General features: G+C 41.7%; 1 protein-coding gene across 6 annotated transcripts in view; it reads left to right on the plus strand.

Moving 5' to 3' along the window:
• Positions 1 to 1,716: 1,716 nt before the first annotated feature.
• The window catches only part of RNF157 (ring finger protein 157), a 92,281-nt gene continuing 78,131 nt past the window's right edge, over positions 1,717 to 15,866 (plus strand). For all 6 annotated transcript variants that reach the window (XR_010067184.1, XM_063293014.1, XM_063293015.1 and 3 more), the window contains exon 1: positions 1,717 to 2,269. Coding sequence is in view for 5 of the 6 variants with exons in the window: in XM_063293014.1 (XP_063149084.1) it covers positions 2,182 to 2,269 (88 nt within the window). In the remaining variant the exon portion in view is untranslated. The remainder of the gene's footprint in view (positions 2,270 to 15,866) is intronic.

Below are 15,866 nucleotides of genomic sequence, written 5' to 3' on the forward strand. Positions count from 1 at the left end.
GAAAGATTTAATCTGTGTATCCCTCTGATGCTCTTAAAGGTACAGTCAACGGTACCAGAAGAAATGCTGGTTACCTTCCATTGCAGCCCAAAGGATGTTAAACTGAATCAAGGATCTCTCTTTGAATAAAAATGTGTGTACTGTGTGTTGCTGTGCTGATTACAGCAATTAGGCTGCAATCCCAAATAGGCTGACTAACTCACTGAGCTAAATGGTACTTACTTTCAAGTAAACATTTTCAGCTCAGATCGACTTTATATATAAAGGCTGTTTTCAAATGTACTGCTCCTTATAATTATGTCATGGTACATCTAGAAGATATTGTCATTCTAAATCATGGGTCCAAGTTCTATCTCTTTTTCATATTCCCCTGGAGCTACTGTCATACCTTCAGAGTTTTATGCATGTTCCTTTGTGCTTTGTTCTCTGTCCCTGCTTTTGTTTATTTTCGGAGGGGATGACTTTTGCCTTCCGCAACACCCAAGTGTCAAGCAGAACTGCAGGTATTTTCTACAATGGCATGTGACTTTTATTTATTTTGCATCAGAATTCCAGAACCTAGCATTACCAAAATGCCATTTTGGAACTGATGCCACGTCTCACCTTTGCCTAGCTTATAATTTACAGAGTAGGGGAACTTTTTCTGTGTGTGTGCATAGGAGGGAGTTCAGCAACCAGACATTCCACATAATGGCATACTGGACTTTTTTTTTTTAAGACATGCATTCTGGGGAGGGGAAACAGATATGTGAAAGATTTAGGGAACAGTTTCTGGACCATTCTTTTTAGGGACAACTCCTTTATACAATCTTAGCTAAACTCATGAATCCTGATACTGAAAGTTTAATGGCAAACAACATTCTTTATTGTTATAAATACCAGGTAGCTGATATCACAATAGCGGGCTTATTTCAGCATTACAAAATTCAGGAATAGAGCCACGATAGGACGACTGAATGCCAGTGACTTACTTCAGAATATGTTGTGGCCCACAATGTCGTGGCCCCCTTCAGAATATGCCCCCCCATTATGGGGGGAAAATAAGCACAAACCTTGCACATTTTACAACTATTGTTTTTGGGGAGGGTGTAAGATTTAACGGGGAGAGATGCTGAAATAAGGGGGTCAACTATGTAGATGTCCGATTACATCCCAACTGTGATGATCGATCTGCTGGTATGGGCATAGGATTATGGATGCCCTTGCAAGAAAATACCTGGTAGAAATGAGAAATGGTTTGGTGCAGCAACTCCATTAACTGTAACAAACGGGGAAACAACGGCATTGTTAAAAAAAAAAAAGGTTCCTTCCTCTCTTGGCCCAGCCGGACTCTCTTCCCGTCTTGCAGCTGGCACGTTTATTTTTAATGAGACGAACGAAGGTAATTCCAGGCAGGCGCCTGAGAACTGATGGCGGGAAGCTTCCGGTGTTAGCGTTCTCCGCAAACTTTTCCTGTGCTTTAGGTGATAAGCTTTTCCTCGAGGCATTTCTCCACCGCCTTTCCAACCGGGCCTATTTTTTTAAAATTTGTTCCAAGGTGAACTTGGGTTGATAGCTGAAAAAGACGGAGGGGGAAGGAACCGCGGGGGCCGCGAAAGCAGCGCCGCCGGGCTGGCTGCTGAGCAGGCAGCCTCCTTTCGTGGCTGCCCCCATTGGCTGGAGGACGGAGCCGCCACCGCCAACGTCAAGGCGGCGCCCAGATCCTTGCAAAGCTACTGCAGTGAGCGGAGATGCCGCCGCCGCTCCCGGGGTTCCCGCTTGCACTTGTAGCAGCGACGCTCGCCGCCAGACGAGAGCTAGTTGCTGCGCGGGCAAGCCCGCGCGCGCCCTTTCTCCCCCGAGCCTGGCGGCTGCAGTGCTCCGCAAAGGACCACCACTAGCGCGGCTCCCCTCAGCCAGTCCCCGCGGTGCTTCTGGCAAAAGTGGTGGATGGGGAGAGTGGGCGAAATGGCTGCCTCCCTCCCCGGCTCAGGAACAGTAGGCACCGCCACCCCCCTGGGGACAGCAGCAGGAGGCAAGTCAATGCGGCAGCCTCTTCAGTGAGGGAGCAGCACCGAGGCGGGAGGAGCGAAGGACTGACCCGTGTGTCCCGCCGCCGACTCCAGCTCGGCGGGCGAAGGTGCGAGCTAGGAAGACCCCGCCACCCTCACCCCGGATGCCCGCTGCCGCTGCGCCTGAAGCATGGGAGCGCTCACCAGCCGGCAGAACGCCGGAGTGGAAGAGGTGGACATCCCGTCCAATTCCATCTACAGATATCCCCCGAAATCCGGTAAGGCGGAGCGAGCGCGGAGGGTTGCGGGAGACGCGGGGAGCCCGCAAGGCAGGGCTGTGCGCGCTCCAACTCCGGGCGAGCGAGTCGCGGGCGGCGGCGGCTGCTCCCCGGGGCTAGTCTAGGCGAGCGGCGGGACCCTGCGGTAGTCCCCCTCATGCGCCCTTTCGCCGCTGTCCCGCCGCTCTCTGCTAGGCAGGCTGCTCCCGCGGTGGTGTTTTCTCTGGCCGCCGAGGAGTTTCCCGAGAGTTTGAGGGTCAGGAGAACGAACCTCCCTGCACGTCCCCTATCGCAAGCTCTGACTGCTGGGAGTGTGGCTTTTTCGCCGGGGGCCCTGCCTCCTCTTACCTCCTGTGCAAGGATTGCGGCGGCAGCTGGATTGAAACAGTGACATTCGTGGCACCGCGCTGTTGGTAAAGCTGCTTTTCGTTCAGACAACTGCTCTGCCCTTTGGGAATTCTTACCTGAACAGAACAGGGCTCCCCGCATAGTCCGGAACTGAGATCCCCTTCTCCCATTAATTAGTCCCCTGGCAAATTCCTGTGTGTCCCAGCCACTTCATGCAGTTTGCTGCCTGCCTGCAGAGTTGTGCACTCCTGTTAGTGTGCTGATTGCATTCTAAAATGCCCCATCAATCTTCTCATGTAACATTTACCCACCCCCTCCGCTAATGAGATGAGCTCTGGTATTGATGGGAGGGGGAATTTAATTTCTAAAACAACAAACGTTGTATTGGATGGAGACAAGACTATCGATGTCCTTCTCTTTTTTTTTTATCCATCACCAACAGCTGATATATAGTTTCATAGGCAGATTTTCTTCCGAAGCGAAGGTGGAGCTTGTCTGTCTTACTATTAATAGTAGCAATAGTATTAATAGTAGTTTAAGAAGCAAACGTTAATAATAAAATGCAACTGAAATGGAATAAAGACTTTGCATACCTATTGTGAATATCTTTTGTGCTTGCAGCAATTAGCTGGGTTAAGGCAGAAGGATCTTTCCAGATGACTTACTGGTTAAGCTTGGAAAAGCATTTTTTTGCTAAATATCAGACTGTTGAAAAAAATTGGGGAGCAGATGCAGAGAGATGCTGAGATATGGATGAGTGTAGTTGAGCAGCTGATGTTACTTGTGTAACCTGCAACCATGAATATTACCATCACTGTTTTCTTTTGCATCTGGTTGGCCTGGAAATGCATAGCAAAAGGGCCAACAGAAGCAAGCAGGAAAAAATAGTGTCCTTGCTATGCTAGCCTTGTAACATTTGCATACTGACAGGATTAGCTCTGTATTCTACAATACAGGAAATGGATTCTGTACTCTGTGTTCCAAATTCATGAATTTGGTTAATAGGACCAATCTTCTGTACACTTGGTTACAAACAACTCCCAATGAGTTCAGTGAGGCTTACTTTTGTTTATTAGAATATTGTATGTTTCTGCTTTGCTTGATTACTTGGGAATAATTTCAGTTTCAAGCAAAAATATTAAAGTTTACAATAAAGTTGCTGTGAAACTGTAGCTACTTTGGTGTTGATAAACAGTTTATAAAGAGATTTTCAGGAGCTATACATTTTTCTTCTTTAAGAGCAGTGACTAAAATCCTATTTCTGTTCATTATATTTAATTACATGTTTTGAAGACTATTTCCCATTAGGATAGTGTAATTCAAAACAAACGGGAACTGGAACATTCAAACCTTTTGCTGCTAATCCCAAGAGGCCATCTTTTAGAATTAAGGTAGTTTTTCCTCTTGAAGATGCTTGTTTAATTGCTTCTTGCTCTTCTTACCTATAACTAGATATGGTAGGCCAATGAATGCTGTACTGTATATGATAGATCAGCAAGGCTGGAAAAGCCAAGGCTGGTGTTGGCGCAGATGTAGGAATGTTGTGATCCTTCAGAAGAACTAGAATCCCTGCAGCCTGGTTAATATGAAGAAGTTGGGACCAGTTCTCAGCAACCTCAAAAGGTTCCCTTTTGGACCCACAAAGGGATGGCAATGTTGAGTTCTCATACTTCCCTGATTGAAGTCTAGCTGAGTTCACACATTGCGCTAAGCCATAAATCAGGGTTTAGAGATAATAGGCAGGTTCACACAACACACTAAACCAAAATCCAACAAACCACATTGTGGATTAGTTTGGGATTATCAGCTAAATGGGTAAAGTCATAGAACAGATTCAAATGTGTGTATGCACCTAGCTTAGCTTTAGGTTGTGTTTAGAATAAACTACAGTTAATTGAGTATAAACACAGCTTAAGCCAAACCAAACTACATGATGATGTAAGATTTACTCCCAGATATATCTATACATAAGATTGTAAATCAATTTGAATTCATTATGTAATTGTATCCACTCAATGTCCTTATATTAACATTAAGTAGGATTGTGGGGAGTCAGAAAAGTCAAGTATACGGCTACCACCGTATAATTGAAGACCACCATCTTGACTTTTTTGACCCCTTTTTGCAGATGCCCCTGACTTGAAGACTGCTGATGTATGCTAACTGTGTTGAGCAGATTAATGCTTCTTTCCATTAACTGACTTGGATGTATGGTTACAGTTTTCCTGCTTTATAGTAACTTTAGTTCAGTCTGGACTGTAGACCAACCTGAGTTCAATGAATTTGAAAAATACTAAGTAGGAGGATACTTCTCTAATTTATTACTAAAATATTCTGAAGCCTTGTTTGCTAATGTTCATCAGGAGTATATTTGTGTCACTAAATAACCTGGAAGTCCCATGTACCTGAAAATAAAATCTCATATTTTAAAACTATATTTATATAATTTCATTTATCTATAATTTCAAATTGTATAGTCACCTACTCATACATGACTTTGGCTGGCTAATGGGTTCCAACAGCCATGGCAGGGAAAAAGAACACTTGAACGTATTCACCCTCACTGGTGGCTATCCCTAACATGCTCAGCCAGCGCCTGTGGAAAAAGCCGGGTCTTCAGCCCTCTCTTGAAGGCAGCCAAGATTAGAGCTGTGTGAATTTTGGGGGAGCATGTTGTTCCAGATGGAGGCAGAGCAATAGAGAAGCATGCCTCCTGGGTCCCGTAAGATGTTGCTGCTTAATAGATGGGACCTGTGGTATATCAACTCAGTCTGATCTTACTGGATGGGCAGATAGAATGCGGGATAGGCAGTCCTGCAAATATCTAGGTACTATGTCATGTAGGTCTTTATAGATGACAACCAGCACCTAGAATTGAACCTGGAACTGTACTGATAACTACTATGGCATGCCAGAACTACTCGCCTTCTGGACCAGATGTACCTTTTGAGTGGTCCTCATAGGCAGTCCCATGAAGAGTATTTATTGTGGTACTGTAGTTGATATAAGATATGACTGATTGTGAGTTCGGCCTCCCAATCTAGGAAAAGCTGTAATTGGATGGATCTGTGCAAAGACTTTTTGGCCACAGTTAGCCCCTTTCCTCAAGCAGCAGTGGTGAGTCCATAAATCCCCCAACCCCACAGCTGCACACTAGAACTGTCTAGAGAAGTGCAGCCTCATCCAAAGCTCAAATCAGTAACTCCCCAGAACAGGTTGGTCCATGAACCCACAGCCACTCAGTCTTCCTATATATACAGTATATGCTAGTCACTGAAGATGGGGTGAAGCTCTTGTTAAGCAGGTTGGAAATTAAAGGAAAAAGGAAAAAAAGCCTATAATGATGCCTCTGTTCCCCAAATTACTTACTAATTGCTCCCAAAGAACATTGCAAAGCCAATGCTAACATGAATTCAATTTCCGAACTGAAAATACGTGCCTGCCTTTTTCAGCAGGAAGAGCAGCTGGAATCCGTTTGTAGTATCTGCCTGGCTGTTAGCATTTAGCAACTTCTCTTCTACCAACTGGGATAGAAGGTGCTTTCTGAGGGACTATAATCTTAAACAGATGATGCCTGTATTTCTTAAAAAAAGAAAAAAAATCTTCAGTAACACACTAAAAAGATGCCTTTCCATGCTGAAGTAACATAGCAAAGTGCGACCACAGTGTCCGTGATGGGCTTAGAAGTAGTATATTCTTCATTCTTGAAAAAAAGAATCAGGTAAGTTCATTTTCCTGGACAAAATTGTATGACTTTGTTTTATTACCTTTTCAAATATTATAACAGCTGCTAGTTAAGCAAAACACTTAGCCCAGAGACAAAGTGAAAACTCAAGCCTCAAATCAAGTCTTGGGAAAAATCTGAAACAAAGAGGCTGTCAGTATATGTGCATGGAAAAATACCTTTGAAGTGTGTGGGCCTGGAAAAACAGATCTGACCCTCCTTTGCTTTTCAGAATCAGCCAATGTCAGCTGTATCCTATCACATGAGCACATATTACATATTACGCATAAGCATGTATGGGGGAGGTGATTGGAAGCAGAGAAATGATGGAAAGGTGGGATGCTTGACTCTAGCAGTGTCCTTGTTCCAAATCAGTTGGTGATCTTTCTTTGTCAGAAAATCTTTGTCTCAGTCCTGTATCCTCTCTTCCCATTGGAGATGGGGTTTAATCAGTTAAAGGGACAGTTGCTGTACCATTACATTCTATCATACATTACATCTATTATGAACAAACAATATGGCTGAAAGATAGTACCCATATGAGATATTCGAAGCAACCATTGCCAATAGTGGTGAAGTCACTGTGTAAGAGAAAAAAAAATCAAGAAGAAAGAAATGGAGGCACAGTTAATTGGAAATACTTGGCAGGTAGGGAAAATCCAGGAAGCATTGGAATTTATCTAGTGTCTGCAGCTTCTTTCTGTCAGAGTTTCAGAGCTGTGAGCGTCTTGGACCAATCAATGGTCGGCTGTTGGATGTGGTCTTTACAGATGTAGCTATGCTTACCTATGTGGAGACATCAGAGTATTTCCTTATGGATTGTTAGCAACGCTACTTCACCTGTTCTGCTGATCTTGGAGTCAGCTTTGAGATGCAGGCTGTTGTATTCCTAAAATAGGCACCTGTTAATTGCAAAGGAGCAGAATTGTGAACTTCGGACAAGTCAGTTCATCAGGGTGCTGCCACAGGGCCCACTAACGTAGGCTCCTTCAGTAGTTGGATGTAAAGTAAGGCCTTGAATGGAATTCCTAAACTACAGGTGAATTGTTCATAAGGGAAGATTATGCAAAGCATAATTTGGCTCTAAGCTGTTTAGATCTTCATAGATGGAAATCCACATTTAGCTTTTACTCTACAGTACGTGATGAACCAACGTTTTATTCTGATGTTTCAATAGGTGATCATTATGATCCAAAATGCCACCACCTTACTGGATTTGGGGCTTTAAATACTGCTGCTTTTGGAGCATCTGAAATGTCTGTGAGTGGATTGGACATGGGTGTTTAATAGTATTAGCTTAATCCTGAGGTGTTAGAGACTTAACTGACAGGATGTGACAGCTTTGCCATGTTAGAGGGCATAAGGGAGTCTGGAGGTAGGAGAACTAAAATAGGATGGATGGCCACCCTAATAAGACAGTCATGTTATTTTTGGCATTGCTATGGGGGCATTATGACTCATACCTTTTTATTGCTTTGATTTATAGGACTCTGAGTTAAGCTGGAGAAATCTAAATGACTTAGATAAATCTTACTGTTTTTGCTGACCCTTGCATTTGCTAACTGCTCTGAGCATCCTGAATGGAGCTAGCTATAAATCCAAATAAATATGATGTTAGAATTATTAAGGTGTAAAAAGCATTACTTTGTTCACTTGTTTGATCTATAGGCCATGTTTTTCTAGTTCATTGTTTCAGACATTTGTTGTTTATGGAAGAATAAAGAAAACTGCCTGTTATAACTGATTTCACGCATAGCACAAAGATGTAATATTGTCAGAACCAGGCCAAGAACCATGCTGAGTTAGTGTCTTCCAACTGTAGTTCTTTATTGTTCTCACCATATAGACAGAATCTTGCCAGACTAAAGCTACTCTAACCCAAGCACAAATAACCTGAGAGACTCTAGGGCAGGGCCACCTCGAGTCTCTTTGCTTTCCCACCAAGAGCCCCCGAACTACTGAGAGTTCTCTTATCTTCCTGGAAAGCGCTCTCTCCTTCCTGAGAGCTAGTGGCAGTGCCAAGATCCACCACATCACCCCCCCTTCAGGAACGCATTCCATCACAAATATAGTTTATATTTCGTTTACTGTTGGATGCAAACATTCATTGTGGTGTGTCAACAATGGTTTATGACCAGATGTTATGAATGAAGTTATTGTAGCTATTGTAGTTTATTCAACAAACTATGGTTTAATGTGATTCTTGAATCTAATCTGTGTGAGCAGAATTCTGTTTGTGCATGGTCAACTTTTCTCCTCCTAGTACCTCCTCAAAGACCCCCAGAACAGAATTGAGGGAGACTTGCAGGAAGCTATAGGGGAAGGGAAATTTGTCTTATTGAGCAGCATCTGTTCCGTCTGTTCCTTCGGTGCAAGAACCCCTTTGAATCCATCCCTTGGGGGGAAATATGGTTGTTGGTTTACAGTTCATATAATCAGTGAATTAAAAAATAATTGCACTATCTCCAATTTCCCAAAGCTCAGCAATCTATCTGTAGGGATTCCAGATCTTCTTGATGTAGTTGTACATTAACTTGTAGGCTATGCTAGTGGATATCATCAATGTTCTTAGATAACTTTTGTCTTCTGGAATAGCAGCTAGTGACTAGGTTCATATTGTATACTAAAGCCAAAGCCAAATAATGTTTAACCCACACTAAACCACTGTGATAACTGTGGTTTATTTAGCCATGTAAACAAATTACGATTTTTTATGATCTGTGAACCAAGCAAGTGATTGCTTGGGTCAGTTACAAGTCAGAAAAAGGATCCTTCTGGATTAGCCTTTATGATATAGGAAGAATAACCATAGTGGAACTGATATGGGGAGAAATGTGCATTTTTAAAGACCTGGTTCACTCATGTTAAGCCATAATGCGGTTTGTTTGATTTTGGATTAGCATTTATGGTTTATAAGCCTAGGTTATAGTGAGAAGTTTGTGATCAGCCAATTGTGGGTTAGCCAGCATGTATGAGCCAAATCTTTGATTGAAATGTGGAGCCAAAGATCTTGATTCATTTTCAGAATTCCTGAAAATTCTTCAAACCAGAACACTTTTTAGAATCCTGAGTAGAGCTGCTGTCAGTGATGCCACTGATTTTTTACTGGAATGCAAACTCTGGAATTGCACTATATACTCTGGAATTGCACTATATATATATATATATATATATATATATATATATATATATATAATTTATTTATTTATTTATAATAATGAAATACAAAAAACTACAGCACCAGCAGAAAAAAAGAAATAATGATTATACAGTGAAGGAAAAAGATGTAGTTATATTATAATGATTAAAATAAATGGTGACTAAAAAGAAAACAGAAAACAGTTCCATATAATAACTATAGATAGTGTTATAAAATTAATTCAGTCCTAAAGTTTATCATTGAATCTAGACCATACAGAAACACATTGTTTCATCTTTTCATTTTTATAACACACTTTTCAAAAATAGATAACAGACATATCCTAGATAACAGACTTATATTCTATTCTATTTCTTAAAATCAACAGTGTTGTAAAAGTATGTCATGCTCCAGGCCTCCTGAAATGACATATTCCATGTTTTAGGAATATAATTCAACATCACTGTGTTATATTGAAATATAATAAAGTTCCTTAATTAGAATATTTCTTCCCAAAATTGTATTGACATATGAAGAATTTGAAACAAAACAAGGCTATAGTTGGACAAGATCAGATAATATGAGTTAAAGAATCTTCTCGTTTCTTATAATGCCAACACAAAAAATCTAATATCTACCCCTTTTTAAAAACTTTTGAGAGGCCAATAACAATAAAGAATTAATGATGAATTAATTTCATTTTAAATTGTAAGAAGTATATTTTATGTTTCTTAACACTGGATGCATGGATGTTCAAAAACTGGATATTCCAATTTTTAGTTCCACAATTCAGGCATATAACTAATAATAATTTTACTTTTAAAAATTCCTTATAGAATTGAATTGTTGGTGTCTGTTGAAATGCTGCAGCTATTAAGGATCCTAAAATTCAGGCACCTTGGTGGCTGTTGGAGCCAGGCCTGCAACTAGAGTCTGTGTCACCTGGGGCAAACATGGATTCCATGCCCGCCCGCCCCCCGCCATGCGTTGATGAGGGAGGTGTTAGCAAGTTTTATTCTATTATTACATTAAATTAATAAAATATTCAATATACAAATACTATTTTGTCATTTTGGTGCCCCCCAGTGCAGCACCTGGGTCACATGCCCCACTTCACCCCCCCCCCCCCAGCTGTGGCCATGCTGTTGAATTAGTACATGTTTCCATTATATACATACTGTTAAGTGAACATTGTGGCTAAGTCATGTTCAACACACAATTTCTCGAAATCTTTAAAACCATTGGGAATCAACTGATTTAAGTATTGATCCCTTTGTAGTTCAAGCATTCCAGTAAAAGATCTTCCCTGCTATTTTTAAACTTACTGTACATTATTCCACAAAATCAATTTCTCATGTGATTCAATATCAAATTGTAATTACTTACCTAATAATAACCACATTTGTCTGGTAGTTTTCAAGGTGGGAAATGAAGATCCTTATTTAATATATCTGGCCCCTAAAACTTGCCAAGATTTCAGAGGTGTTACACATGTACTTTCCAAATAGACAATATTCATAAAAGGTCTCATTCCAAAAGAATATATATGTTAAAATAAAGCCCAATGATATAATTGAAAATCTGGTAGGTTGAAACCATATTATTGTAAGGTACCTTCGATTTGGCTAAGGATATTCAAGGGACTTTAGCCTGCTATAAAAATTTTCTCATTAACATATCTATCGGTGTAAAAAATATTGAACATTGAAATCCCTCTTTAAAATATTTATTTTTTAGAGATTTATATGGTTGTCCAACTCACACAAATGCAACTTTGGGCAGGGTACGTTGGTATAAAATAAAAATTCAAGTAAAATGAAATTATGGTAGCAAAAATTAATAGACATTTGGGAACCCTCAATATGTACTACACCACAAGACAGGATCTCCTGTCATACTGGCCCCAATGCCTGGGGAAGAACCACGTTTTTAATGCTTTTCTAAAGTCATCAGGGTTGGGGCCAACCATATGTCAGGCAGGAGATCATTCCAGAGGACTTACTGGGAGTTTTAACTTTTGAGTTACATCCACTGCAATTCTGTCTACGTATTGAAACATTTAGATTTGTACTACCACAGTGAATGCTTCTGTGTTGTTGCAGTTCTGTGATTGTGGTTGATGGGGTTTTTAGAGAGGAATGAATCATGGCATTTTGGACCAAGATATTGTCTTGTTCTGACTGTGCTGCACTGGGCAGCTAGATTTTTCCCATGGAGGGAGGAAGAGAAAGTCTTGCTAGCGAAGCACACGGAGCCCTCAGTAGTATGGAATTTTTATGAGAAGGATGCTAAAACTGCCCCTAATAATGAGGCCATTAAAAAAATTCTAGGGAAGTAGAATATGGAAGTCAGGGTCAACATGTCAATCAAACACAACTCTGCAGCTCTAACTTATTTCACTGAATTAGATTTGCAGATCTAATTTGATTTGCAGATTGTATCATTTAAAATAAGCTCTCTTAAAACAAAATAGGACAGAAGAGGAGAGTTATTTATTAGAAGAGGAGAGTTGGCTAAAAATATGATCTGGAAAGAAGACAGTTTAGTATGTGTGCAAAAAAAGGAGGTTTGATGCTAAAATGAAGTATCAGTCTAAGAAAGATACATTCTCAGTGTGTTCAATGACCACACTGAACTGGCTTTGCATCCTAAGCAGAAAGTTCTCAAAAAATAGGTCTTCCTTAATCCATTTTGAAACACTGCCTGTGAGGAGAAGTGGTGACTTCTTGTAAGCCTGTACGCTTACAGTATCAGAGCAGATGCAGAAAGAATGAATTATAGTAAAGATTGGCCCCTATGAAGCTAAGTACTACTAAGAAAGAATGTTCGTAATCTGTTGCTATGATCAACTTTAATGAAAATTTCCAGTGTCAGAAATATTCAGTCATGCTACCAGCAATTTAATATTCTTCTAATGTGTTGGCTATTTGTTGACAAAACACAGAGGTATTGCCTTTTCCAGATGCAAAAGAATTAGTAAGCTGGGAAGACAAGAGTTGGTATGGTGCGATCCAGGAGGAACAGACACAAGATGGCCTCATGTAAGAATATGGTTTTGAAGAAATATTTTGGAATTTGTGGGAGCATATCACCTTTCTATTACTATTGCTGGCAGATTTCTCAGCTATAAGTGGCAAAGTTGATGTGAGAGAAAATCCTGTCTACTTCTTGAGGGCGCACAGGCTCAAACTCCTCCCAGATCAGGCCTCTATCACTTCATCATGACATGCCTAGCTGGCATCCAGCTGCGAGTGACTCACAGCAGTTTTCTTCTCTGGATGGCTAGAGAGTTTCTCCTATTAGCCCTACAAATGTTCTTTTGACTCATCCATCTGTAATAGGCTCTGGACCATTTAAAAAGGGTTGCAAGGTAGCATTCTGTGGATGTACTAAGAAGAGCAGACAAATATTGATGTTTTGCTGTTCTTATTACCACAGTGTAGGCTTGAACATGAACCCTTATTTGAGTTCAATTGGATTCATTCTTTGTCTTCCAGCAATGCTCTAGGCATCTCCTCTGCCATTCCATCTCTCAGAGCTCCTAGGTAGAATAAGGAGCTCCCTGGAATGGTGGGTAGAATCACCCAACGGAGCCTCAGGAAGTTCCTCAAATGCCTATTGAAATGGAAGTGTTCCATTAGATCCTTGGGGGGAACTGATCAAATAGGTCCATTCTCCCTGCTGAGTGGTGGTGGCACCAGACAACTCCATAGCAATCAGAGAGTGATTGTAACAAGGAACAGATGGTAATGTCCCCCACCCTCAGATCACATTGCCTCTGCCTGAGGGAAAAATTACTTCTAAATAGCTGTGGAAGACTGTAGACCAGACCTTGGGATGGGAGAAGGAATGACTGAACCATTACATGAGAAGTTTCAGAAAAGATGAGTCAGTCCTGAGAAAGAAATAAAAAAGAACTCAAAATAACCCCACTTTGATTTTGTTTGCTATAGTTGGAGTTGGTTTGGTGTAGTGGTTAAGGCACCAGGCTAGAAACCAAGAGACTCTGAGTTCTAGTCCTGCCTTAGACATAAAGCCAGCTGGGTGATCTTGGGCCAGTCACTGTCTCTCAGCCCTAGGAAGCTGGCAATGGCAAACCACTTCCAAAAAACCTTGCCAAGAAAACTGCAGGACTAGTCCAGGCAGTTGCCAGGAGTAAAAAAACCTGACTTGAAGGCACCAAAAAACCCAAAAACATTGGAGTAGGGAGAAACTCTGATAGACTTTCTAGATCTTGTTATTCTATCCTACAACAATAAAGAGCACTCCTAGAATCCCTGCTGTGCCTCTTGCTTGACCTGCCCTACCTCAAACGGCTGACAGTGGCCTTCATGGATGTCCTGGGACTTTCAGACTGTCTCCAAGCTCTCCCCCAAGGAAAGCAAACTGAAATCCCCCAGCACCCTAAGACTCGGGAACTCTTTTGCCAATCTGGTGATGAGATCAGCCTGGCCAGGAATTATGCTATGCGCTGAGGCGGCGGGTGAGGGGGGAGATAGTACAGTGGCGGCCTTCAGACTTCACAAACAAGATCTCACATCCAGTTATCTGTCAACAGTGCCTCTAAATGGCATCAGAGTTTCCTGGATGACAACTGCCACTTTCCTCTGCGCTGGGTTTGTGGCTGGTGCCAAACCCAATAACCAGAAGGGCACATCTCAAAGAGGAAAACTTGCCCCTTTTCCTCTGACCAGGTTGTGGTAATACAAGACGGATCTGCTTTCCTGTCCACAGTAAGACTATGGATGAGGAATGATTTATTACAAGCAGGCCAGGCATTCAGCAGTAGTAGCTAACAACTGGACATAGTGGGCTCTGAGAATCCAGTAACCAGGCTCCTGGGTTAAGGATAAGGGCTGGAAACCAGAATAATTCTCAATAATAATTTTACTTTCCTGAAGGTGGCTGCTTCTACTTCTTACCATAGCTCACGTTACCCATCATTACCTTGAATTTCTTCTCTTCTCTTAGACCTCATCCCTTCCCAAAGCCCCAGACATTTCAGAGTGCCTCAAGGGGTTTCCAACAACAATCCCATTTAATTGTGCATCCATAGCACTTCCAATCAATCCATCCTTATACTTTCAAACACCCATCCCCCACAACCAACCAGTGCCCTGCAAAGAGGCTGCAATTGAAGTTGTCATTTACAAGTTAAATTCAGAAGCTAAAGTACATTCCTGAATCAGCCAACCCCCAACCTCCTTTTCCTTACAACCTCCCCTCCCAGGGTTCATTCTCACCCAGGTCTGGGAGGTACATACTCTGATCTCTCACTTCAGGAAAACCTCTCCAGTGCTCTGTGTCTCAACCAGCAGGGATCATTCCTCCTCCCTCCACCATCTGTCTTCCACACTCCAATTCTTGCAGTCTTTCACTTTGCTCTTCCCTCTTCTCGGTATTGCCCTAATCCCCAGTCCATGCCAGCAGACTTTGTCCCACTGTTCACAGTCTCCCCAAGATCAAGTCTTCCTTCTCAGCAGTCCTTTTCTGCTGTGTCACGTAGAATCACAGAGTAGTGATGCAACTTCCTATCAGGTAGTCATCGGCAATGTAGTGGAGGAAACTCCAGTGGAAATATCCAGCCATGGGAAACCACAATACTCACGCAAACAAATCCTCTCTCCCTGGGGCACCTGACCCTGCTCCCACCGCTGATGTTCTGCCACTGAAGGACAACACTGCAAGGGGCAGTCAAACCCAATCCACTCAGCCTCCTCCAGTTTCTCTCAACCACTCTGCTTCCAAACTCTCTAGCTACCATGGGCTTTCCTCATTTGGTTTCATCTCTGGCTTCACCAGCAGCAATAATGTTGTTATATCAGCAGTTTTATTTTCAGTTCCTAATAGTATCAAGCACAGTGTTTGTCTTTTTTATAATCCTCAAAGAAGAGGAAATGGATCCAGCTGTTCATTATTCATGTCCTATCTGCTGATGTCTTTCCCTTGCCTTCAGTCAAAGGTAGGGAGAAACGTTGCAAAGTTGCTTCTGGAGCTTGGGAGACCCTCCCATTAATAAGAGTTATAGTACTGCTAAATTGAAACACACACAAAAGAAACAATCAATAAAAACAACAGGAAGTCTAGAAGTACGGCATTTTGAGGAAGAAATACTGTAGCTTCAGGGAAAAACATCCTTTTCTGTGCAGTGAGTCAAATGTTGAAGTAACAAGCAGGAACAGGTAGATTGTCAGGGATATGACTTGGAAATTCACCTTTTAGTAAACTCGATCTTGATTTAAATCTTTAGCATATGTGTAAATAATCTATCAATCTCCTCTATTTAACACCTGAAGAATAGTTAAGGTACAACATCCAAAATCTATAGCTAGGGCATACTCTCTTGGGATCAACCAAACTGAAACAAGAAAATGTCAGGCATTTGA

Source organism: Candoia aspera, chromosome 2 (assembly GCF_035149785.1).
Source record: "Candoia aspera isolate rCanAsp1 chromosome 2, rCanAsp1.hap2, whole genome shotgun sequence".
NCBI lineage: Eukaryota > Metazoa > Chordata > Lepidosauria > Squamata > Boidae > Candoia > Candoia aspera.